Source organism: Phalacrocorax carbo, chromosome 3 (genome assembly GCF_963921805.1).
Source record: "Phalacrocorax carbo chromosome 3, bPhaCar2.1, whole genome shotgun sequence".
NCBI lineage: Eukaryota > Metazoa > Chordata > Aves > Suliformes > Phalacrocoracidae > Phalacrocorax > Phalacrocorax carbo.
In genome coordinates, this window is record NC_087515.1 from 38,080,516 (window position 1) to 38,107,105 (window position 26,590).

Below are 26,590 nucleotides of genomic sequence, written 5' to 3' on the forward strand. Positions count from 1 at the left end.
CCCCCGCACCCCACCGCGCTGGTGTCTTTCTGGTGCCAACATATCTGCACAGTGAACATGACCAGGGAGATCAAGGAGAATACAGTGAGTTCTCTTTCATGTTTGTTTGCTGAATGTTAATTTGTTGTTTGTTAAGCTCAATGAGTTTCCCTGGCTGGTTCACTGGGCAAATATACCAGCACTTTGCACTGGCTCAAGAGTAGCGTGAGACGTGCACGGGAGCAAACGGCCAGAGAAAGGTGGGCTATTTCTTTAGGCGGCACTAACCTAAAACTTTTGTGAAATTACAGTGTTGAGTGACACGGAGACTTGTTCCCACTAAGGATGTCACACATGTATTCCAGAGAGCATGCTAGTGTTATCCATTCGTTGTCCAAAGAGTCAGTTCAATGTAGAGGTCAACCCCCTATTCCCCAGGCAGTTTCCAGCACATTGTTTGTTCCTGTCTTGTGTAGTGTTCTTCTCAGTTGTACAATTGCTTGAGTGTTTCACTGGTCTTGTGTGTTTACAGGGACTGTAACCAAAAAGGTACTTTGTTGAGAGTCTTGAAACGTGTTAGAAAGATAAGTATAGGTGTAGGTACAATTTGAGTGTTAATGTTGTTTTAAAGTTTTAATGTGTTGGAATGTTGTAGTCATATGAGCCCTTTGAAATGTATTGTGCTTTAGCTTATTGTTTATTTAATTGTTTTATTGTAAATTACCTTTATAATCACAAGTTCAATGAAGCCTGTTAGAAATGGTAAATGTGTGAGTGTTTTATTGTAGCAAAGCCATATAAAATAGCCGGTCTCAGCTGAGCTGTTGGCCACAGGCAGAGCTGGCGGAGGCACTGTATCAGGGCATAAGGAACCATCAGGACCCAAAGAACAGAATTCTGCTGAGAAAAACTTCATTACAGCTCCAAGCATAAGCACTCAGGCAGAGAAAAAGGCTCCAGTTGGTCTGTGGACACACATGCCACCTGCATGACTGCACCCATGCTGAGTTAACAAATGCAAGTGCCTAATCTTTAATTCAATGCAATCTTCCAGAAGCTTGTAACTGCTCATTTCTGTGCTGCCAGGAGAGTGTCAGTCTTCCCGGCATGTAACAGAAGTCCAGAATACCTTGTTTAATTAATCTGAGAGCCATGCAGTCTCAGTGTGCCCACCGAGATGCCACTGTGACCATCAAACCACAAATTCTTCCTGTCCAAAACTTGAAATCCGTGCATAGTTCAGAGGAGGGCAATGCCAACCAACAGACGACATAGCGGTGTTTGCCTGCCTCCACCCAACCTTTCAACAACACCTCTGGCCGGTTAAACCTCACTGGCTTCCTGTTCTCCCCTCCAGCAAAGCAAGTGTAATATTTCTCTGTGCAACCCAGAGCAGAAGAAGCCTAGTGAAGCCAGACAACGCCATGCACTGCCCTGCCGCTTTGGGGAAGAACTAGCCACAAGGAAGGAGGAACAGTTGGCCAGCATGTGGGGAGCATTTGCAACACTCAAGAGGGTGATATGCACCAATGCTTACAGAGGCAATTCAGAGACCTTTTGCATCCTTGTAATGCCTGGGTTCTGAATTACTTGTGTTTGCAACAGATTCCCTAGTGTTCATTAAGCATTTCACTACGGAAGAGAAATCGAACAGGCATGTTGATGTAACACAGGCTCCAAGAGTTCACAAAGATGAGAAGATGAGAGCGTCTTGCTTCCTCTGCCAGCAACACCCTCTTCCATGCTCACCTACCTTGCTGGGTTCCTGCAGGCCACTTGACTTGCCTTATGACACTACTGCAATACATAGTTGCTGCAAAGTCACTTTCAAAAGCTTTTCTTTTAAGTACCTGGGCACAAGGGCCAAAATTAATAGGTTGGGGGGTGGAGGGGATGGGACTAGAACACATGACACAACATGCCTTATTGCTACTTCAAAGCATGTCTGTTCAAGGCTGAGAGCGCAATATTTTATATGTGATTTTACCATCTTTATCACAATTTTGGGTTTCTCTTTAACAGCCACTATTGTTTAAGTGATCTTTGCTGTGAGTGGTGGTGAAATGGAGCCTAGTTTAGAGGACTAGTTTAGATCTTCAGTTCTAGGAGAGAGATTCACCTGTGACTACGTGGGTGTCTTTTGCAGCAAGCAGGCAACAAAGCAGTATGAACCTACACTTACATTTAAAATGTCAATAGGCTGAACTCATTTCAAACCATGTTTTGGACATGGTCCATGTTTAAGACACAAGGCGCTAACACCAGAATAACGTCAAAATTGCTTCTTGCCCTTAAAAATCTTCTGTCCGCTCAACACTCATAAGTTATTTACCTATGCTCAGCAAGAGAGTTCCCGTCACATTCCTGATAGAAGTCCGTGCTCTGATCTCTACCCGAAATACAGCTCGCTTCCAAGCTGCCACCTTTCCTCCTCCATCCTGCAAGCATGTAGACAGCTCAAGGTACCCTTTGTAAGAAGAGGCCTGAAGTACCACGATAAATGCTCCAGTCCCAGACTCTGTGGGACTGGCCTTTGCTCCCTGATCCACAGAGGATATCCCAGTTGTTGTGACAAATGTACCATCTTGATTTTTCCCCATGTAATATTTGGCTTTACTCTTAGTCATGATTCACCTGGATCCTGCTGGTGCTGTATGGAGCAGCTAGGGGAGGACCATTAGCCTCCAAAGAGTTCAATAAAACCTCCTCCTTTTTCTGAGTTGAGAAATTGTTCATACCACACTGGGAAGTCTTGCCTCAAAGTGTGCAGGTGGGGAGGACAAGCAGGGCATAGGTTAAGGGTCAGGTAGCAGGGGGCTGCTTGAATTCATGCTTACAGGGTAGCATAGGAACCAAGTCGGCTCCTTCCCTGGTTGAAGCAACACCTATTGATAATCCCATTATGCATTTCTCTTTCTAATCCAGGCTCAAAGAAGCCTTTCTTTAATATTCAGCTGAAGAGGTACCCAACATGCCTCTCAGCTGCTGAAAACACCCAGGCACAGGCACTGCCCACCGCCTCACCAGAGATTCACCTGCATGCTTACTTAGGTCCACCCACTCACAAGGCTGTTCTTCACTTCTGATCACTTCCTCATTTTGCCTTCTTTCCCCCCCCAAATCAACCACCTCACCTAAATCCCAACCGCTAGAAATGCGCTAAAATTGAAGCACTGTTTTATTTATGTCCTACATGAGCAGAACAGGGGAGCATTTTCCTCCAAAACCCTTCAGACAAATGAACATGGGACATTGCAAACACAAGCAACTATAGCGCAGGAAAACATATGAAACCAATGCATGCTGTTTTGACATACAGACTACTACCTGCGAGAGCACTGTACCCTTTCTGGCATTATGTCAGGACTTGGTAGAGTAGATGGGAGCAATTCCTAGAGCAGTTGTGCTCAAGTACAGGCAGGGAAATGGAGGGAAGAACAGCAAAACAGTGTGAGTACGCAGCAGGAGAGGGCAAAGCAACGCAGGAGGGCTGATGTGCAGGAGGTGGCAGCACCTAATCGTTTTTAAAACGGCTGAAGGCTCAAAAACACACGAGCATTCTCATGACGCAGTCAGGGGCTTTGTTTCTAACTTCTTAACTAGCCAATGTTTTCTTATTTTTAATAAATAACATCTATTTGCACCTATTTTACATTGTCTCAGAAATAGCAATAGTAAGCACTAAACTAATTTTTTTAGAAAGATGCGATGTCGCTTCCAACCTAAACTAGGCAACAGGTATTAGGTTTCCCTGCCCTGTGTCAGCAATAGGGAAAGAATTATGACATGTGCCTCCTTGCTTCATCAGTGTGGTTGAAAGGACAGACGCGGATTGCTATTAAAGCTTATTCACAGACTTTCTTCTTATCTCCAATCCACCATCAGATACTTTAGAGGTGTGTACTAGGAGCAGATTTGCTTGCCATACTGCTGTTCAGTCCGGACAGACTGTAGTCATCGATTCTACTCCAGCCAGAACACTTGCGCAGAAGATACACACAAAAGTGCATATTGTTGCTTTCTAAAAGGTGTTTTAAAATTTCACATTTCTCAATGACTTCTTTAATGTCTAAAAATTGCTGTCAAATCAGTTGGTCTGTGCAAGATTTTAAGCAGCATGACAAGCATACTAAATATTTTTTTAAACTTTTCTCCATGACAAAGGCCATTCAGAGTAAGTCTTACTGTCTTTACTTTCTCAAGTACTTCTCTTTTAAGCAGAACTTGTGTCTTACAACTTAGTTAAAAATTCTATTTTTCGAGGCAGAGGTGATCTAGTCCCCCCGCCCCTTCCCGTTCTGTCACAACTTCACAGGACCCTGGATACACAGGGAACCCGTCTCAGGCACAGAATTTGCTGTCCTCGCTCATCTGCCACAAGACAGCCCATGAATTCAGGGATAATAGCATCCGCACAGCAGAAGATGCAGGAGGTATTCACTGAAGTTCTGAGCTGCACATAATGACCACATGGACCCTCCTCCTCCCACACACCTTTCCCTCCAGCAGACATTAACTTTTCTTCTTCATTAAACTACTGTTGTCTTCTAATGCCTATTTACCTTGCACGCTTTTCTGAGTGGAATCCCACTGTAAATACATACAGTAAGTGTACAAAAATGGAACCTGAGAAGTGCTGTTAACTGAACTGAGAATTTTCACACTTAGGTGTATTCACAGGAGGACACCTTTTTTTCAGTTGTACTACCTATGCAACAAGTATACAGCGTGAGACTTTTTTTCCCCCTTAATGTAGGAATTAGAAGAATTTCTGCTAGAAATACAAATTTACCAATACAAGTAAGCGATTGAATTGCTCCCCTACGTTCACAACATTAGCCTTCATAAGAAAGGAGCAGCACGCACCACTGCTGTGTAGCGATGCCCCTGCTGTTAACCACTGTAGTGTTGTAAAGGGGCATGGTAGCACAGGGGCTGCAGGTGACAAAGTGACAAGAAATCCACTTTTGTGTTCAGCTGTAACTTGTGCTCTACCAGAGCGTACTCTACCAGGAGTACGTTGAGAGTCGTAGGTCACCTTTAACAAGTAATTTTCTTCTGCACGTGTCAATATTATCTCCCATGGAAAAATGCGAAACATTTATAAATACCTTTATGGAAAGGCAAAAGCAGACATTCTCGATCAGGCAGGAAGCAAAGGGTTCTTTAAAACTGTTTAATTACATGTTTCGGGTAAGCATAGACAATACAGGAGATTTACCACACTCTTAGGTATTTCCATTCTTTTCTCTAGGCTTGAACTATTCATTAAGGATGTCTCTCAATCAACATCCTTGCTCAATCACTTTTGCTGCAAAGAAGGGTGCTGGAATAGGACTATTGCAGGAAACTTCATTCCATCAAGGCATGATTTTCTGTGGGCTTTTTTTCTCCTTTAATAACCACCTACCAGTCGTTGAAGATATTCTGAGAGAACCCTGCCTTCCAAGATGCCCTGAAGAATGCCCTGAAACCAAACGGTTGGAGTCCTAGAAATGCTGAAGCCCTAGAAGTACTTAAATCAATACCAATATGTATGTTGTAGAGCTGAAATTCTCTTTTTCCTTGGCACTGTGCCACTGATGCCTGGTTTGTGTCCGGACGCTTCTACATCAGTTTTGTTTTCTTCTTCTTTCATTAGCCTTTGGGCTTCTTCCCCCATTTTCTTTTGTTGCTGCGCTGCTTCTCTTTTTTTTTTTTCCCCTTTCTTCTATCTGTTGTTGTCTGCAATTAAAGAAAATGTGAACTGCTAAAGAACACGAGTCCAATTTTCAGCATACTTTAAGTTCCTGTCAGAAATGGGTTATAATTCATAATTTGCCCAAATATTTTACAATCTAAAAGCCACTCAGTTCTCAAGGATTCAGTGTGTCAGGGAGAACGTAGGACAGTTGTAAGGCCCAGAGCTATTTAGACAAATCTAATGCTTCAAGTAACAATACTACCTGTCTTTTTCAAAATCAGACCAAAACAATTTGACTTGCCTAGGACATTGGCTTGTGTCCCTCCTTCCCCTCAGCAGAGGCATCAGAAGCTATCCTCTTTGTAATGCAAGTACTACAAACATTTTCTTCATGATCAGATGAGATGACAACTTCTAATGTTCCTTTTCATGTATTCAGCATCTGTGTTGTATTCTATTGCTCAGTACAGATAGAAACAATAGCCTTTAAGGAAAAAAAAATTAAAGTCTACGGTTGTATATCCTTTTAGCATTATTTCTTATCACTGCTATAAAACCCCAGACATCATTACCTGCTAGCTCAGAGAATCTGTCGACAGAAATAGGTTTCTAATTTCAACAAATACATGGCTGACTAGAGCAAAGGAAAAAAGTAACCCCCAAATCCACTTGTTTTATTCCCCACTTCAGCTAGAACACATCACTGAGTGGCGCTGGGGCAACAACTGGATCCATACTCCAAGTGCCACGTTGCAGCTCTCTCCTCGATTGCATAAGTAGTAACAGAATGATGTTAGGAGGTCGCTCCGGCTTCGCATTCAGTTTATTAGATTAGAAAAATCTGTCAAGCTGCTTGCAAGAGGACTTAAAAATAAAAGTGAAGCTTCATTAGTTTGAAAAGGTGAAATTCAACACAGATTCGGTAAGAATAAAGATGTGCTTATTAAAAGAGAATCAAGCATTCTCATTGACAAGGCCGAAAGGAGTTAACTTTCAACATGCCTAAACTACCCGTGCGCATCCACATCAGTGTGTAAAATGCAGAGAATTAAAAGCTGTCATCACTGGATGCAGCCGTGTCTGGTAGATGCCAACTATGGACAAACTGGACACACAAAACTTAGAAGTATTTGAGGTACAAAGGCTTCATATTATCTTTGGGCTGGGCAGGACAGGAGAGGGACTGCACTTATTCAGTACCTTCATGGTTTCCCTTCATTGATTATTAATGGCCAGAAGTTTCCCTGTGCTCTGTTAAGCTGCTCTGCTGTCTGTCATGGAAGAATGAAATTAGTAATTTGCATCAGGATCTACCTCCCAAGTTAACGGAATTCCCAAGGGTGTTTTTGAGGTGATGACCCACTGTTGTACATTCCACCAGAAGGCCAGATAGGTGACAGTGCTGTCAGTCTAGCATATGCAGAGTAATAATGTTTGCCACTTTACAGTAGCAGATTTTTGTATGTTCCCTGCACCTCTGAACCGATGCAGAAAGGAAGACGGTATATGCGCGCTAGCCTGCATGTAAAGGCAGCGGTATTCCAAAAAGCCACATGAGGCGTTAAGCAGTGCTGCTATTCATTTGCAATTGTGAAGTGAGGACAGTCACAGCAGATCATGTTTCTGCCCCGCCCTATAAACTGCACAACACACAACTCCTCTGCACAGAGAGGTGGTTTCCATGCACTCCGCTGGCTGAGTGATTTTATTGGACTTCAGTAGCATCCAGATGAGAGGAGACCTTCACATTACCTCAGACAGAGGAACTGAAGTCACTGAAAAATAAATACAAGCAATAAATACAACCACAAAGTGATTACCTTTTCACTGCTCTTTTACTTGGTCATTATTCCAAACATTGATCTCTATTCCAAACTTCCTATGCATATTCAACATAAAGCTACGACCTTTCAGGCTCAGAAGAGGTTTCGTTTCTCAATAAAGAGGCACCTATGATGAACTACAGCCACATGTGACTCATTCTTTCTGGGTTCCAAAGCAAGAATTTGAGCGGAGTTTGGATGGAATGATGCAAGCTGTTTAAACCAGGGAAGTATTCATTCCTGATGTCAGCCTTGCTTTGCATTCCTAACACAATTTATGCCCGGGAAAACCCAACTCATTGGTTAACAGAACACTAATTATAAGCACTGTTAGCACACTGTTAGCAGACCTTCTTATTCCAGCGTGGTTTTACTTACTGTAGACCTACTGAATAACTGTAAGAAGAACGACTTCATACTATTCTTTCACTTCAACACGATTATAAATGTACAAAAAACATTTTCACACACGAGACATTTTATACAGTGCTGCTTATTCAGCCAAAGAGCATTTAGCTTCACTGTTCCTGTTGGGAAAAAAAAAAAATTTGTTGGCATTTAGAAAGTCTAAAGGTGCAGATAGGTATCTACAATTTGCAGAAGCAACCAAGTTCTAACTAACTTCAATTAACTGAAAATCCAGTTTAAAGGAAAATCCAGTTTATCGTCCACTAGGTTGATCACTGCCTGGAAAATCTGGGTGCATCTCAGCCCAGAATCTGCTGGGGAGTGGGGAAGAAAGAGACTACAGGAACTTTGCAGGCACTAGTAGCCTACTGCTCAGCACTGTCTTCCAGAACGCTTTGGTCTCCAGGAAGCCATATTGGGCTTATTTCAACTGCTGCACATACATACCAAGCCACCAGAGAAAAGGTCACAGGATATAGTCTTCCCTGTTACTTAACGGAACACAGCCCTCCATTACTACACAAAAATGCTTCCAGTCTAAGACACTTCCAGATATTAACTGAGCACCAATAGGTACCCAGACACGGGCAGCTAAGGGAGATCCTTACTTTCTCTGCACATGGATTTCATTCTCAATAAGCACTGCTGGAGTAGAGTCAGCATTAAAACGGCTGCAGGCTCAAAAAAGCATGTATTTTTGTTCTTAAAAACTCGGATCACAGAAACATCTCCTGTGTCTAGTTTAAACGAGTTGAAGATGTTGTTGTGTCAGCTTGAGGGTTTCTAATGTTATTTTTAACTCTTTCAGAGGGAAATGAGCGCGCACATGTCACCCTCCGTGAGCGAGGATGCCGTGCCCAGGCTGAAGCCCGCGCTAACCTCGAAGCTTGCATCCCGGAGTTGAGCACAGAGAGGCGTCACCCTGTGAAGGCTTGGTGTGTTGTAGCAGTTGGTGCTGTGAGGCCTGGCGGCTGGCAGCAGGGGGGAAGCGGCTGCTGGGGGTGCCCTCATTTGCATAGCCCAGCCCCCTCCGCGTGCATCGGAACGCCTGGGTCCCCCCCGTGGCAGTTTTTGACCGGTCCCTGCCAGTTGGGTCAACGGACCCAGCGCAGGCGGCGGATCCTGCTGGGGCTCCTCTGCCTGGGGTAAATCCCTCGGTATTTGTGATTCAGGAGAGGTGAAAACCGAATCTACGGGTCTCCTTGGACAACCTTCAGGAGCTGTGGGCTGCAGATGGGGGGGCGCCCCCCTTGTCTGCCCCAGTGACTGGTCCCATTGCTGATCAGAAGTGGAACAGCTTTAACAGGTGAATCTGCCGTTTCTCTCCTGGCCGTTGTGGGAGCTGTTTCGGGGGTGAGGGAGTACCTTGAACTCACTGGTTATATTGACGAACTCTCGGTTGCCTAAATATGGGACCGAGGCTGGCTCAGACATGGGTGTCTACATTAGAGACATCCATGCTTAGTCAGATGAATCCCACCCCGATCTCCTGTGTTCCTCATCAGGTCTATGACAGCTCTGCTGTTAGCCTTTACTGAAGCCAAGTACGGTTTCTGTCTCTTTTCTTTTACTTATTTTTTTTTTGTTTGTTTTGTTTTGTTTTGTTTTGTTTAACAGAAAGGAAACCCAGTCTTAGACATTCATTTGCGGAAGAAAGTTTGTGTTTGAAGATCACACTTGGATCTTCAAGTAAGTCTAATTAGATGCCTTTTCCTCTCCTGTTCATCCCTGATAGGCTTGGGCACTGTCCGTTTGTCCTGTTTCTGAGGACCGCTGCCCAAGGCAGCTAGCATTGCACATGGACAGCCTGTATCTCCCGTTGCACCGTGAATTTTGTTAGCAGGAGCGAAGAATTTTTAGGGTATAAGCTAACTGAACTGCACTGAAGTGAAAAAAGTGCTGTGTAACTTCCAAGAGATAAGAACGGAATATAATTGGAAGACAAATATTTTGAGCAAAAGATGCTGAAAAAGCATCTTTGAAAAATTATTAGCATAGCGCTATGGTTTTTTATTTAGGATTTTTATATGTTTTAGATTTAGAGTTTGAATTTCAACAAATTGAGTTGAATTGGTGTGGATAATATATGCAAAGGGCCACGTATTTCTTTCAAAGAAGAATAAACAAAGTAGCACCTACAAAGACTGTTTTGGCTTTCAAGTGTTTTGTATTTTTGAACCCAAATCTGCAAGTTCCTGTTAAATTAAAGTGTTCTAGAAAAATGTCACAGATTGTATGATCCACCCTTTCTAAAATATTATTGTTGATGTTGCTTAGTAGGGACGTGGTTGGGCTGAGGCCCCTCAAGACATATATCTCCTTTTGTTCAGAAGACTCTCGGGCTGCAGCAGGCACCCAGACATCACAGAGATAATAGAGGATCCCGAAAAGAAGCCAGCAAGTTACAAAGGAGGAATGGGCAAGTAAAAGGCGAAAGCCTGAATCCCATCTGTCCTAAGCAATGATGTGCTCAGCTCTGGGCTGGTGGCACAGGCCACCTACAATTCAGGGTCTCGGGCACACATCTTGCGCACTTAGGTGCTTACGTCCTTCCTCACAAAGGAAAAGAACATTAAAAGGAGATGCCTGTTACTTAGTTCAGTAAAGGGAAAAGAAACTTCTACTTAGATCTGTTTGCCTCTTTTGGAGGCTGGACTTGAGCACAAAGGAGACGAGTGCCCTAGTAGCAGGCTGCTGAGCAGGCTGAGGGGATGCAGGGAGTCTGCTCCCAGGGAAGCTCTTCCACTTTGTATAATCTAGTTACTCTTTTATTGGGGGTTTGAAGCCAAGTACCCAGCAGGCACACCATAACTCTTCTCTCTCTCTCTCTCTCTCTCTCTCTGGCCCATTAATTGTCCTGATACCACTCCAGATCTCCTGAAAGTGGGACGCCAACTGTTAAAGGGAGATTCTCGCCTCAGGATGCCTGCAACCTCAAGCTCAGCCTTGCGCGTGGTCCGTGAGAAAGCCACGGCTCCAACTGCAAATCTGAGTAAGTAGGGGATGCAGATATGGGACTTTTGCAGGGAGCGCCTCAGCCGCTGGGCTGTTGGACAAGGTGAGACCTGTGCCAGCCAATTCACCTTTTAGTGCCAAATGCCTTTTGATAGAGATGCAGGTCTCCTGGGGACTGTGGGGACATGCTCCTCCTCCATCGGGAAAAGATGGCTGAGCTCCTGGCGTAAGAAGGGCACTGAGGTTTAGAGGTCAGAGTTGAGGCAGGTATGGAAGATGGCCAGAGCAGTGATCTTTAGTAAAAAAAAAAAAAGTCTTTTTTATATTTAAGAAGCTTTTTTCTCTCTTCTGCTCATTCGTTATGGAATATGAGTCAAATAAGAGAAACCGATGCTATACACACTGCACGCTCTTAAGTATTTGTTTTAAAATATGTGTGAGGTCAAGCTGGAACAGGCTTTGCAATTTGTGTATCTACTGCAGCAAATGTTCTGCTCTTTCTGGCTGTTTTCCGTGGTTTTCAGCCCGCTTCACCTGTATGGAAGGAAATACTGTGCCTATGGAAAGGCCATTATAGATGTTCTCTTAGGAGATTTTTTTTTTTCTTGGTGCTCTGCTTGTAATTTACAATCTGTATTATTTATGCCAGTGTTGAAAATAGTTTTCTGATGCCCTGCTTAAAATATTCTGAACATACTCCAGCTACATTCTACTATGAGCACTTCCACCAAACATCAGTTTTTATTTAAAGTAATTTTTCATGACATAACATGCATCATAGCCAGAATCCTGTGTTGCTGTTAAATGGTTTTCTTTACAGTTTTCCAGCTGTATTCCTCCTCCCCATGGTAGAGTGTTGCCAGACTGATTAGAATACACAAATTGTATTCCCTTAATCTTCCTTCATAAACAGTGCCCTGTAATCCTGTCATCATTGTTGTTGACCTTTTTTGGAACCCCGCCTTTTTAAAGAGAATCCTGGGATTTGAACTGTTTGAACTGTTTTCTGAGAATGGATAGATTATTTCCTTTTCTGTTTTCCTCTACATCCCCTCTTTTTTTTTTGTCTGCCATTTTCTTATGTTCAAAGTGGAGTTATGCAAAGAATTGATTTGGGGTTTGCTGCCAAATCAAAACATTAAAGAAAACCTTTCTCTCAGACTGAACAAAGACAATCTTCAATCTAAAACATTTAGAATGCTTAGAGATATTTTAATGCTTTAATTAATGTACTTAATTTAATTCAATAAATTTTAAATTTGTTTAATTAAATTAGAATATTTAATTATATTTTTAAAATATAAAATTTTAAAAATTAAAAACGGAAAGGATTTATTTTTAATTAAGAATTAGTTAAATTAAAATAATAAAACTATCAAAATATTTGTCCCCCTTTTTTAAACTCAGCCATAAACAACTAAGCAGGTCTTCGCAGATAGCGGTGGCATTTTGAACATTTGCTTGCTTTTACGTACGTAGCTATATAAATCCTGGGGAAGCTGTGTTTTAGATGCCTTCAATCTCTTTTGGTCCTCACCTGTCGTTATGATTCCGAGATTAGGAAGAGCCTGGAAGAAGGGGGAAATGCATGCCCAGTCCCTGTTCCAATAAATAAACCACAATTATGAACAGAAAATAAAACCCAGCATCTGATAGAGCAACTAGGCAGAGGTTGCCCAACTTTGCCCAAAACTCTAGATTGTAGAACTTACTTTTCTCAGGTGTGTTGGGTGCAGGGGTTAGGCAGGGTCTCCTGATGGAGGCAGGGGAGCTGTGGGAAATTCAGGCCTGTTTGGATTCCACTCTGTAGCAACGGGTGACAAAGACGTGCAGGCACCCTCAACTGGGTGAATCTGTGGAGGAGCTGGAGAAGGCCCTGATAAGCTGAGAGGACAGGAACCCCATCTCCTCCCCTGGTTCTTACAGCTGGACGCAGTGCGTGCCCCAGGTGGCGTGATGGGGAGATGATGTGCAGCCTCCTCCCAGTTCAAAGCTAAATCTGGCCCTGCAAATCCCAGGTGGATCCTTTCTCCAGTAAAGCAGAGAGCAGAAGAGAGCTTTCCTTGGGCTGCTTTTGTGTGGACCCTGATGTCTTCTGTGTAGTGTGAAACACCCACCCTGGTCTTTAGAGAGGAGCCAGGCACCGAGCTCTTCAGTGCTTTTAAAGCTGACCTGCTTCTAGGCATGCCCAGAAACAAGATTTTCACATAGCTGAGACACTCTGCTGATTGAGAGCGGGATTTCTCAAGTGAGGTGGCAGATAGGGAGAGTGCTACTTCCAAAATTCCCCCTGTGGAGCTGGGGACCTGGCATCCTTTCATAAATCCTGCTCCAGCCGCTGCAAGGTGGACATCGCTTCCCCAAGGAGCTTGAAATATATTACTTTTAATGTGTTGTAACAAAACAGTAGATGTACCTTATAATACCGTATCTTAGGTGTACTGTTATGTAAGTTGTGTTGAAAGGAAATGAAAATTCTGCAGAGTTTGTTTTGTATTTTATTTGGATTACAAGCCTTGTCTTGCTTCCATGTTGAGGCATTTCATTACAGGTCGCCTGTTCCTCCCTTCTGAAATTCTGTAAGTAATAGGAAGTTGTTGGCTTTCGAAGTCTGGGCACCTGGCAGGCTGGGAGTGTTTGCTAAAGTTGGCAGAATACGGTGTGACCGCAAACCCTCAAGGATTAATAGGCTGAAAAAGCACAGGCTTCATGTCTGTCCTTAGTGTTCCTTAATGCTAAGAGTGCTACTGGGGGGAAAAACAAGCAAATGACAGCAGTCGTAACTTGACATTCATTGCTTTGAGACCCACCTTGTCTTTCTTTTTAACTATAGAAATATAGTTTAGGCAACCAATCAATATACTGGGTAGGGTTTTACTGTTCGTTTCAGTAGATGGCACTTGATCTCTATTATTTTTTTGTAATAATTTCAAGGTGTGCGTTACAGTAAATGTTTGGCTAGCTTTATGACAAATTTTGCTTTTGATCCTGGGATTGCAGGGCTGCTTAGTTAGTTACCTCTCGGATATGTTTCTCATTCTGGTGGTTTTCTCTTCCCTGTTGAAAACAGGTAAAACTGATTTAAAATGTTTTATGCACATTATAATGAAAACCATGTGCCTTCTATTAAGGGTGATTGTGCAAAAGCTTTCAGCTGAATCAGGTTTAGCATGTGATTTCATGCGTTTGCATATATGCTGTGGACACATACCTGCAGCATTTGCTGCTGTGAATGCATGCCTGCGGGGTTTGTTGCTGTGCACCAGCCAGCCTCTCTCCTCCTTGTGCATTGGAACCAGATTTAGGAGATGTGTTGAAGAGGCCTCTGAAAGCCCTTTGTTAAACTTCTGCCACCAACATAACGGGACGGCTGGCATGTTGACCTAGTCTATGACGGAGTTCACTCCCTTTCTGTGTCCTGTTAAGTCATCCCTGCCAAAGATGATGTTTTCCAGCTTCTAAAAGTACTTCTGACCAGCCTATTCATTTCTATTCAAGCAGACCAGGTAGTACTGCCAGGTATATGAGAAAACTCCTGAGGTGACACCACATGCTTCCTTATTAAAGACTTGTCCGTAGGTGGATTTACACATCACAGAGGTTTTTCCAAAACTGTCATATACAAGTTGAGTATCATGTTATACATCTATTGGTATTTCTTGAACCTCCAGTCTCAATGTTTCTAATGAGGTTGGAGTAGCAAAGTAGCATCCTTCCATCTCTGATCGAAAGAGCCTTTTGGTTTGAACAGAAAGATAAGCTGTCCAGACTGTTGTCTTCTCCGTGAACATGTGTTCCCCCAGCAAAGGTCATTTCAGGATGAGAAGGGAAAATTGCTGGCAGCTGTTCTAAAGTGGTGTTAGAAGAGCTCAAACTGCATATAGAATCACAAAAAAGAATTAGGTCAGGCTAATTTCCGTACGAAGAATCTCTGTAAGGTATATAAAGCAGGAAAAAAACCCCACCTTGTAATGCTCTTTGTCTGTTCCAACATCTGCTCGTGGCTGCTCTGCAAATCCATGAATTAAAAACAATGAAGAAAAATGCTGGCTCAGGATACAGTGATATGCAGAGTCTACATGATGGCTCTCAGCCAATCTCAGTAATTAGTTTGTAGTGACTGTTTTTAGAGATGAGCTTGACTGACTGTGGTTTCACGGCATACACAAGCCACATTCCGTATTTATTTGGAGATCTGCAGTGCTTATACTTTGCATGAATGCAGCTCAGATTACTACCAAAGCTATAGTATTTAGATGAGATTGGAAAACTGCTTAATGAGATAAATTTTGATTATTTGATAACAAACTTTCTTCCAAAATAAGAAAAGTAGGTGAACTAGATGAGCAAAAATCAAGATGCATAATTAGTTTAGATCACACAACCAGCAGTATGAATTGAGGGGGTCAAGTAAAATCAAGTTTAGATCTAAATGCAGGGAAGCAGGATCTGCGTTGAAGTTCTTCCCCAAAGTCTTCTGCCTGGCATTGAGCTGGAAGTCTCCTCACCCAGCAGGTTTGAACAGTTGATGGTCACCCACACTGAAAGTTTTGCTCCACGTCTTCTCTGACTGCATGTTTGCCAGCTGCCAATTTATCAGCTGTTACTGCGCTGTGCAATCAGCTGCAACGTGATTAACAGATCTGTCTGAGGAGAGGGCACAGGCAAGCAGTCAGGTAGATGTCCACCCAAGAGTGATAAGTGATAGCTTCTTTGGCCAGCGCAGTGGGATAGGGGAGGGGATGCTGATGCCAGGCATTGCTGTGCTCAGGTTCTCACTGTCATTCTGGGAGCACAACTTGCAAGTCTGCGCTTGATGACTAAACTGCATATACAATAAGAGGGGGTGGTTAGGTACTACAATCCAAGATTCACAGCAGAGAGCATGCCGGGCAGGAACGCACCTCTACCAGTCCACAGGAGAGGCCAGAGAGGCGTGCCCGTCTCCCAGATTTGGCCACCTACTTGTACCCTGCTTGCGCCCATGCACGTGCCTCACATTCACTCTGAACCTCTGTACCAGAGCCAGACCACCTCTGTGAGTGCCAGCAACCAGCACGTTTCATTGCTTTGAACTATGGCCAGCACTGGTGCTACCACCCACCCTGTTCTGTGTGGCAGCTGCGCAAGTAGAGGTCAGGGAAAAGATCTGAGTTCAGTGCCCTCCTTAGACCAAAGGAGTTCAAATCCACACCTCTCACAAGAGTTCTGAACCACTGCAACCTACAGAGCATCATCAGCTTCCTCCACTGGCTTTAGACCTCGGGGTAGTAGAGGGTATCTGTCGGACACGGGCAGCGGCAGAGCACATGGGAGCAGCTTCTCTGTCACACAAAGAATAGAGCAGTCTACGTGGAGGAGAGTCCTGATCCTTGCTCCCAGGATTATATCTGCATTTACGCAGTTACTGTTGGATGTGAAATTTATAGCAAAGTGCAAGGCAAGAGTCTCATGTATAGTAATAGTAAATCGCATAGTAAGTCAAAGGCCAGGGACTGGAACAAAAACACGCTGCCAGCTGAGCTTGACACTGTGAATTGAGTGCATTCCCTGCTGGCAGCCTTTGCCCTCAACATGGGTCGTTTTTTAAAGGGTGTTATCTGAAGAAAAGCCGGAAATGCTGAAGCAAGACTTCATCACTTCTGTGCAGCTTCTTTTTCTTACATTTGTTCGTGCATGTGAGCAGTCTGGTGTTCTTTCCTAGATTGCTTGTGGTGTACAAAAACAGTCTTGCAGGAACAACCCCGTATTAAATAGAAAAGAAGTAGCATTAATGTTTCCTGGAAATATTACTGCTTATGCTGTTAAAGATTGAAACTGGAGATGTAGCTGTGAGTTAAAAGTTTTAAGATAAATTAAACTTAGTCTTTTAAAAATACAGATTCTTTCAATAAAGGGCATTACAACTGAATTATCTCTACTTTTCCAGCTGTTTCTAACGGCTTTGCTGGAAGTTCTTATGCAGTCAGGCCCCCTCTCTTCCCTTGGGGTCTCTAAATAAAGCTATCTACAGGGACAGCATGCTACTTATTCCTCCATCAGCTGCACTGGAGTGGTGAACTTATATTTTTTTGTGTTTTCGTCTCTTTGCTGTGTAACAGGATGCTTTTGAAGGCACAGAAGCTCAGCAAATTGAAGTGCTTTACATTCTGAGGACAAGCTGTCTCTGTCAGCGCTGTTTCATTTACAGCTCTGTTTCACTGGGTGACTATATGCAAACCTAGCATCAAGAATGATTTCTATATCTATATATACACACACATAGATATATATTAAGAGGTCATGTTTATGGAGTCAGAAGATAGGTAGTTCTGTGGTTTCTATACTTTGGCAGCTATGAAAGAGTGGTGAAGTTGCAAATAAGAAAGACTTACACCAAAAGACTAAATTAGCTTAAAAGATTTACTAAACTCAGATGCATCCTGAGTTTTAGGAATCCAGTTCTGCTCAGCTGTCAGTGTTCCTGTCACAGATATTACTTACACTTCTTCCTTTTTTCTATGTTGTAACCTTACCATTTAGATAGCACATGGACAATCAAATGCACACAGGAAAGTTTGAGCTTTATTCTTATAGAAGGAAAAATATTACATGCTCAAGTGCAAGCAAAATTTGACTTTTGAGGCCAGAAGACCATGCCACAAGGTATCCAACCATCTGTAATGGCTATAAATAGCAGACTGGGATGCTATACTCCAGGCATGCATGTATGGTTGTTGTGTGGCTCTGTGTAAGAAATGTATATACTGGCTCCATAGACATAGGTACGTATGTGATGGGGTTGCATACTGTCCTGGCAGACCAAGTATACCTAAGCTGTTCTACCTTGCCCAGCCAATTGCAGTGCTGTGGCAGGACGGTGTTAGCTCCCTAAGCAGTGGTCCTCCAACCCATGGGGCAGATGTGCACACACGTCTGACGTACCGTCACTGCCTTTTCTGCCTCTGCCTGGGTTGTGCCAGCTGGCACTGCCTGCGCTCCTCATCGTGGGCAGCACAGCATGCAGTTGTGGAGTTGCAGGCTCCCCTCTCCCCTCCATGTCAGCTAGAGCTAGGTGACTGTAGTGGTGCTGTCAGGGCAGCAAGGAGGCTAAAAGGCAGTGCAGAAAGCATGATGCTGTTTGCAGCACTCTCTTAGCTCAGTGCCGTTGCCCACTGAGCAATAAAGTGCAGGGACAGCACTTGATACTGCACTATTTCACTCCAGTGTCTTGCAGGCAAGAAGCAATCCTGGAAAACGTTGCAGCACTTTGTTGGCCATCGCTGTGTTGTTCTTCCCGTTGCACAGAGCAGTGCACAGCTCTGCTCCTAGGGAGTGGGTGTGCTGCCGCTTGTAGCCTGCTGCAAGGTGGGCTGGGGCCAGAGTGACGGGCCTCTCAGTGTTGGATGCCATTACGTGTGGCATGAGCGTTTCCGTCAGAGCATGGTGCCAAGTTGTCTTGCCTGCCAGCACTGTGACACTGAGTGGCTGCAGCATAGAAATATATGTATGAATGAATTTCAAATGAGAAATTCATGATGACTGAATATGTGGTATCCTTTGTGGGAAATGGTGGGTAAGACACTCCTCTTAGTCAGGGGAGTCTCAGATCAGGGCAAAACAAGTGTTATAGCCAGTTCAGACAAAAGAAATGGTTTTTGAGAAACGGCAGCCTCTTTCATGGTTAATGCTGCTGAGGTGGGTTGTTCTGGGACTTAGATGTGTGAGCTTTCGCAATCACATTGTCACAGCAACAAAAGTAGTCAACTGGGGTACAAGACGTGCACATCACCATCAGTTCTGCAAAGGATTTAAGAACGACTGTGCAGCTGAAGGTTTATCCACCCCAGTGGGGGATGATGGTATCTGCAGATGCATCATGGAAAATATAGCAAAAATGGGGTTCATGGTAAGTCTGCAGCTGCTGGCTGGGGGTGTCTGTGCGTGAGACGGCGCCCAGAAATTCTCAGGTGAGAGATGCTCCCCCTGACCAGCTGTTTAAAGGCTGTTGGAAAGTTATTTCCATTCCCTCAGATTAAAGTCATCGTACAATATTGTGGCTTTGCAGTGTAAGGCCCAGGTATGGCTTTGGACATCTGCCATTTGAGTGACAGACTGAAAAAAATCCTAACTTTAGGGTGGGTATTTTTCCAGGTGATAAGACTTTCTTAGTGGCTCTGCCTACTACTGATTGTAGCAAAATGAAAGCGGTTTTCCCTGTACATGCCAGGGCTTGGGAAATAAAAGCTGTGATCCATAGAAAGTCAGAAATCAGGTAGATGGCTTAACACCCCAGAAGCACTTGAGAGCCGCGCGTGATTATTGGACTGATTTAAGGCTATTAGAACTGCTTTACTGTCCTTCTGTGTGCCACGAGAACCTGCATATGTGTGTACATACGCAGACGCATATACCCTATTAGCCTATACACATGTATATGTACATATGCATGTATGTGTACATCGTCTCAGAGACCAAAATGGAAGCGGCTTTTCCCCCAGCGCGTAGTGTTTTCCTATGGTTTAAAGCAAGCGAAATCTACAGTTACAGTTGTGTGCTGCTGCAGGAGCCACGTGAGCAGCCTGATTCTTGTATTGACGGCTGTAAGAAAGCAAACAGGTGGTCACAACAAATGTTCCTAGCCGTGTCCTAAAAGGGCTTCTTTAGTGTGAGGGGTTTGTGTCCAAATGGTTTTTCTCTGCTCTTGTTTAAGTGCCACTTCTGAAGAAATGTTGCAAATCCAGAACAAATCACGTGCTTGACATCAGGGTTGTTGGAAAATTCATGCAACTGCTAAAATTCACACAGGATGGGCAAAGGGATGATGCTTGTTGTTCATCGTGATTTTTAAAACAGCCTTTGAGTTATGATTTCCACTGTGTTTTTACTCATCCCTTTTCTTTTCCAGGGATTAAAACCAATTTTAGCTCTTCAAGCAACACAGGCTGTACCTCAGTGCCTGAAGCCCATGTGTCGGCTGCTGGAAGCAAAAGGTCTTTTTCTCACAAGTAAGCAAAGCCATTTTTCCTGAAGAGTGAGAGAGTTGCTAGTGCAGAGATAGACTACTACGTAAGGCCTTGCAGCTAATACATAAAATAGCACTAGTGTGAGTTTTGAAACAATTTGGCTAACACTATGCTCTTGGGCAGCACTTACACTGATGAGAACTGTAATATGAGAAAGGGGAAAAAAAAGCTATATTTTTTGAGACCAAAACATGTCAATAGGCCAGATCAGCCGACAGGTATTTTTGTGTTGTTTGTTCATAACAAGTATGGGAGATACCCTCAGGTAAGACAGAAGAGACTTCAGCTGGAGTGGAGGAGGAGGCAACTGGGTATATGTTGCTTAACAGCAGTACCTCTAAGAAGTTAACCTTAACCTTTTGGTCTTATCACTGTTTTCTCTTTGTAATAAACTGTCAGCTTGGCATGTGCCTTTCCAAGTCATGACCTTATTTTTTGTAGGAAGAAGTAGACAATATTGCCTTTGATGCTTTTGTATTCAACACCCTTGCCCAACCTTTCTGTAACTAAAACTATATGCAAAAAAAAAAAATAATAAATGAGTTATCTATCTAAACAAATCTTTCAAGAAAGATTTCTGTAAGATTTCTCCCTGTCATTTGTGAAGTGCAAATCCAGAGAGCTTGTGAATGCGAGGATGAGGACATTTGGGTGGAGCAGCGCACATTGTGCTCCACCCACAAAATCCCTGCTGGTTACATTTTTTGGAGTAGGTGGAAAGAGTTCAGATTGACAGGACGGGTTTCCTGCCCTTTGTGGAAGTGCTGGCAGGCAGGCCGGGACTGGCAGTGGGATACCTCTAGGCTTAAGTCACACAGATGTCTCTGAGGTCGGAGTGTGCCCCAGCGCACAGAGATTGTCAGAATGATGCTTAATGAGCAGTTTCCTATCTGTGTCATGAGACTGTTCATTAGAAAAATAAACATTACCTAAGCACTCTCTAGATTAAATCTAACCAGTAAAGGTACTGGCCGGAGGTGCGTGTGTGTGTGTGAAAAATACTAAGTATCATATGAAGCCCTAAAATCACCTTACTTGCAGTAAGATTCTGTATCATTGCATGTATTTCTGTGCATTTAAATGTAACTTCAAATTAGAGCATCCTGACCCACTTAATTAGACAGAAGTCCTCTGTAATAATGCTCCTTCAATTGCATTGCTGCATTATGCACAGTCTATGTGAATTCTGCCTCACCCAAGAGTTGATGCTGTACTGTACGAAGTGGAAGGAGAGGTCTCCTTTGCGATATGTTCTCTTTTAACTGTTTGACTCAACTTCCTCTGAAAAATCTCAGTGTTGTCACAAACCACAGTCCCGCACTTCATTGTAAAATAATTATAAAATCACCCAAACCACAGCAGTGTGATGAAGGTTTGCAGCAGCCACTTTCCTTATAAACTGTTCCATTTTCAGAGGGGGGACGAAACCAAGTTAGGGAATCTTGAGAAGAGTTCTTGCTTCATAGTGCTGTGGTATTTAAATTTTTATGTTCAGGCCTCTTTGGTTGGCTGGATTTGCCTTTTTCTTTTCTGAAACCAGCCCTTTCATTACAGTTGAGAAGAACAAAGTCCATGAGAGGATGTAGGTAGCAGTGTAGCAGTGCAGGAAGACAAACCAAGCGAGCAAGCGAGGAACCCACCTTGGGGAGCTGTGCTCAGAGCACCTCAGTCCTTTGGCAGTTGCCAGCAGCACAGATAGCAGTTGCTTTCAAGCCCACAGTCGACAGTCAGGTTATTTAATAAAGAGTGGGAAAAGAAAGGTAGATACGTATGAGGGAAACTGGAAGGAAGGAAGGAAGGAAGGAAGGAAGGAAGGAAGGAAGGAAGGAAGGAAGGAAGGAAGGAAGGAAGGAAGGAAGGAAGGAAGGAAGGAAGGAAGGAAGGAAGGAAGGAAGGAAGGAAGGAAGGAAGGAAGGAAGGAAGGAAGGAAGGAAGGAAGGAAGGAAGGAAGGAAGGAAGGAAGGAAGGAAGGAAGGAAGGAAGGAAGGAAGGAAGGAAGGAAGGAAGGAAGGAAGGAAGGAAGGAAGGAAGGAAGGAAGGAAGGAAGGAAGGAAGGAAGGAAGGAAGGAAGGAAGGAAGGAAGGAAGGAAGGAAGGAAGGAAGGAAGGAAGGAAGGAAGGAAGGAAGGAAGGAAGAAAAAAATCTGTGGTTTTCTTTGTCTATTTTAATACTATTTCAGCCTGCTCACCGTAGGCTTTGAACTATATCTAAGCAAATGAATGGTCAGGCATTGGACCAGGCTGCCCAGGGAGGTGGTTAGAGTCGCCATTCCTGGAGGTACTTAAAAGATGTGTAGATGTGGCACCTCAGGGCATGGTTTAGGAGACTTGGTGATGTTGGGTTGACAGTTGGACTTGATGATCCTAGGGGTCTTTTCCAACCTTAATGATTCTATGATTCTCTTCTATGATTCTATGAATAGTTGACAGTGGCAGCTGAAGCACCCTCTATGCCAAAGAGAGAAAGGAACAGTGGCTCAAACAAATCTGTTTTCATCACACACTGTGATCCCTCAGGCTGCTTGCCAAGGAGCATGAAAGCAGTCTTAGAGCAAACCTCCATGAGCAGGCATCCCTCTGCCGGTCTGGCCAGGGAAGGCTGAAGCGTGGTTCTTTTGGCCCTAGCCCAGGCTGCAGTCCTCTCATTGCTTAATGGAGTCAGAGGTTCAGGGAATGTGGATGATCTGGTGGAGTCAGTGGGAACCGTGCTATCCACAGAGAAACGTGAAAATGGCCAACGTTTCCCTAGATCACATAATTCAGACTGAGAGCCCCACAGTCAGTGAAAGAGTGTGCAGTGGCTGATGACTTCAGGACTTTCTTCCCGGCCACTCACAGTTATCTACCTGTTTTAGTGTTTAGACAGCTTTGTGCGTGAAATAAGACACATAATGAGTTGTGTGATAAAGATAATCCAGTATGCTTTAACCATGTTGGTTCTCCTCCAGTTGTGGCCTTCATGGTCAGAATAATGGATCCTTATCCAACAAGTCCAGACCCAGCCCACCTGCTTCCCGTGAAAAGGCCCCTTTGTCAACACTGAGCAAAACCCAGCCGAGTCCTGCGAACACCCGTCAGAATTATGGGGCTTCTTTAGCCAGCAGAAGCAACTCAGGCTCAAACAAAGGAAGTGACAGCAGCCAAGTGACGAGGTAAGTCTTTATTTCAGCATCCTGGTGTTCAGCACACTGACTTACCCTCTCTGCACTCAAATGTGGCATCAGCTGGTTGTCTGGCTTGCCAAAGGGGTCGTGTTGCTCCTCAGCATGGGTGTGACTCTTCATATTGGTGGCTCGACAATCAACAGTGTGCTCTATCCCATGTAAAAGTTTTACTGTTTCAGTACTGTAAAATTCAAGGTTACTTTTAGTCAAAGCACTTTGTAGCTGGTTTTCACTCCAAGGCAGGCTCCTTTCCGTGGTTTTATGCTGTCAGTTCTCATGTGGCTTTCCTGGTTCTTTCACAGAAAGGTCCTTTCTCCTTTGGAGAGAGTTGGGTGGGGTTGTATAGAAAATATTGTATGCTCGGGTGAAAATTCACCCTGCCCGGCCTTAGGTACCTCTGTGTGCAGTTTCCTCTACAGGGAAGAAAACTAATACCTGCGGGAGCATGCGACACGTATTGCAGAGAAGAAATTGTTGTTTCTCTCCCTCCCTTTCTCTCTCTTTCCTCCCACCCCAGGCAACTCAACAGCCAAGCACGTCAGATACACACCTAAAGCTAGATAGGATTAATGTAGGTTTCAGGGTGCTCGGCTTCTTAACTCACATGTGGAGCTGAACTCAGTCTGTACGCTTCCTTAGCTGGCTGTGTCTGCAGCTGGGTGCCCTTGCCAATGGCCCAGCTGCCTGCTCTTGGGCACCGTTTTGGGTGAGGAGATGGCTAGGTGTTTTAAAGTTAAATGTCTCATTTGAGGCAATGGCACTGAAAACAAGTATGATAAATAGTAAATTTTGTACTATAGCCACAAATCAGCCCTTTTCTCAAGTACTTTGATTTGCCAGAGGGAGTCACTTGTGTGGACACTGAGGAGCCCAAAATGAGCCAAGCGCCATATCAGTCTATGGGATGTGTTCCTTTTTGCCAGGACTGAAGAACTGTAGGAGTGATGTTATGTGATGGTGTGATGGTTTTTTTCTTTTCAGGCGATCAGGGAAATCTATTTCTTGTGGTCACAATTGCAGCACTAAGCCAGAAAATCCGGAGCGGTATTTGACTCCTCTGCAGCAGAAAGAAGTTACAATACGGCATTTGAAAAAAAAGCTGAAGGAATCCGAGTGCAAAGTTACAGAAAGGTATATTTCACTTCAGAAATAAGACTGGACAAGATTTATTCAGGAGCATTAAGGGATGGGAGTCCTGATCATTTTTACTCTTTTCTTGACCGTGTAAAGTTTTCATTAAGAGATTTGAAATATGATCGGGCTGATTAGGTTGTTTTCAGGTATTTAAGGTTTCATTGTGTGCTCACTGAATATGTACCGTGCACTTTCGTTACAAATATGGCTGTCTCTTTTTCCCTTTTTTTGAACTTTCCCGATAGAAGACTTTTAAAGGATAGTTCTTCACCAGCCTACTTTAGCACTGAGACCTTTTATACATAAAAAAAGTTCCACCTCGCTCAGAAAATACGACGACAAATGTCCCCCTTTTCCCCTAATGAAAGAAAAGCTCTGCCACAAACTAGTGTGCCCGCTTGTGGTTTTGTTGCTTAGATATGGACTTTTTTGCAGTAGCACTTTGTATGGATGCTAAGCGAAGAAGCAACAATGTACATTACACAGCAACAGATGTTCTCTCTTTTACTAAAGCTGTGCTCTGAGAACTGGCTTTCCAGCACACACAACCCAAGCGGGCACAAAGGGTTGTTTGAATGGAGCCCCAAGGTAGAGTCCCAGGGACCCCTTGGTCCTGCTTTGGGTGGCCCGACATCTGTACCTGTGAGGGCTGGATCTCACGCAGGGGGCCCTTCTCCCCACTTGCTTGCAAGTGAGGGCAGAAGCCTCTGGATCCATGCTGGGCTGGGGGGGTGCAAAGCAAGCCGGGTGCAAAGCAAGCCAGGTGCCTGCAGCCCTGAGCCATCCTGCTGTCTGAGGCCACTGTTGGCTCTGGCTATACGTGACGAGCTGCTGGCAGGCACAGGGGACACATCCAGGCAGCTGTTTGTCATTTCCTCCAGGGTGAGGCAGTAGGTGAGATGTCAAGCGCTGTACTGGTTGGACCTAACCCAGAGGCCACCACTTTCACCTCCAAGTGTCCAGGATCACAGCATAGCCCACAAGGCTGCTGGCTGTGTGGCCAGGTTGGTGACTCCAGCTAGGAATCAGCCAGTGCGTCTTGGCAGCCAGCTGACATCTCTGCCAGTTCTCTCAGAGGTGGCAGCAAATGATGCATGGAGGAATTTGCTTCTTCCTTGGAGCATCTTTGCAGCATAGCCACCCCAGTGAGGTGGAGCCTCACGTTGACTCTTCAACTAGGCAGTCACCAGAAGTGTTACGATATTTTTATTTTGCTCCAGGGAAAGAGAAATCGAAAAGCTCAAAGCTCAGGTGGAACGTATGAAGGAAGACTGGATCGAAGACGAGTGTAATCATGTGGAGATGGAGCTGAGCCTCTTGGAAGCAAGGAGGGAAATTAAAGAACTCAAACAAGGTATTGAGAACATGAAGAAGAGCTCGGCTGAGAAAGACAAAAAATTTCAGAAATACTTCCTAGACGTAAGCATTGAACACAAGAAACTGGAATCTTTGGTGTCGAGCATGGAGATGGCCCTGAAGAGCTCTGTGAGAGATGAGCAGCGCCCAGAGTACACATGTGACTCTGAGGGGAAGCCGTTGTGTACCACGATGCCAGACAGCCCCACCACAGAGGACCAAGCTCTGGAGGAGCTGGCAGGTAGTGGGCTGTTTCTTCATGAGGACACAGCTAACGGGACTGATTTATTTGAAGAGAGTTTGACCACCACAACCTCTGAGTTGAGTGATTCAGCTCCCTCCAATTCTATTGTGAATCAAGAGATGCTTGAAAATGTTCTGGGTGAGAAACTAACTTTTTCCCAGGAGGAGGAGGAGAAAGTCAGAAACATGATGGTGGAGCAGACCATCCAGACTGATGTGGTGCCATATAGCCTAGAAGGGGAGCAGTTCATTCAAAACATGTTCAGAGCTCAGAGCTCAAGATGCCTGTCCTCTAAGCCCGCCTTCTTCCCTGAAGGAATTGGGTCAATTTCTCTTGAAAGCCTCAGTGATTCTGGTATCGTAGTGGACTTAACTCCAGGTGAGCCAAACTCTACCATCCTTTTGTCTCCTGTGACACCTCCATGCAGGAAGGCGGAGCACGGAGTTAATGAAAACCATTTTGTGAAAGAACTTGATTTTACAGAACCTCACGATGATGAAGTCTTTGGGTACGTCAATACTGTTTCTCAGACAGGAATAAAGAAGACATACTGGAGCAGCAGACTCGCCAGCGATCTGGCTGTAGCAGCCCCTGTTGTACCAACTATCATGTGGGCTTTCAGTACTCATGGAGCAGGAACAGATCTCATTTACAGTACTGGAGCGTTGTTTTGCAGTTCTGTCCTAGTCCACCGTTTTGCTCTTGACTATTTGATTTGCCCTATAAATCGGTTTGAAAACATGTTACTTGTTTCAGAATGGAAAAGGTAAAGCCTTTCTACAGGATGTTTGTAACTGGTGTTTTCTGAGAGTACTGCTGCCTACAGAAATAGTCCTCCTG

At 44.2% G+C, this 26,590-nt stretch overlaps 2 protein-coding genes across 2 annotated transcripts in view; one reads left to right on the forward strand and one right to left on the reverse strand.

Annotated features, from left to right (window-relative positions):
* Positions 1-26,590, reverse strand: part of MRPS5 (mitochondrial ribosomal protein S5) — a 1,175,798-nt gene that overhangs the window by 597,135 nt on the left and 552,073 nt on the right. The gene's annotated exons all lie outside the window — the stretch shown is intronic.
* On the forward strand, positions 58-26,520 carry LOC135312768 (syntabulin-like). The gene is given in 9 exon segments (XM_064448526.1): positions 58-84; positions 10,224-10,323; positions 10,766-10,885; positions 19,736-19,835; positions 22,801-23,004; positions 23,998-24,147; positions 25,371-26,013; positions 26,015-26,081; positions 26,084-26,520. Coding segments are annotated over 9 exon segments (1,848 nt in total).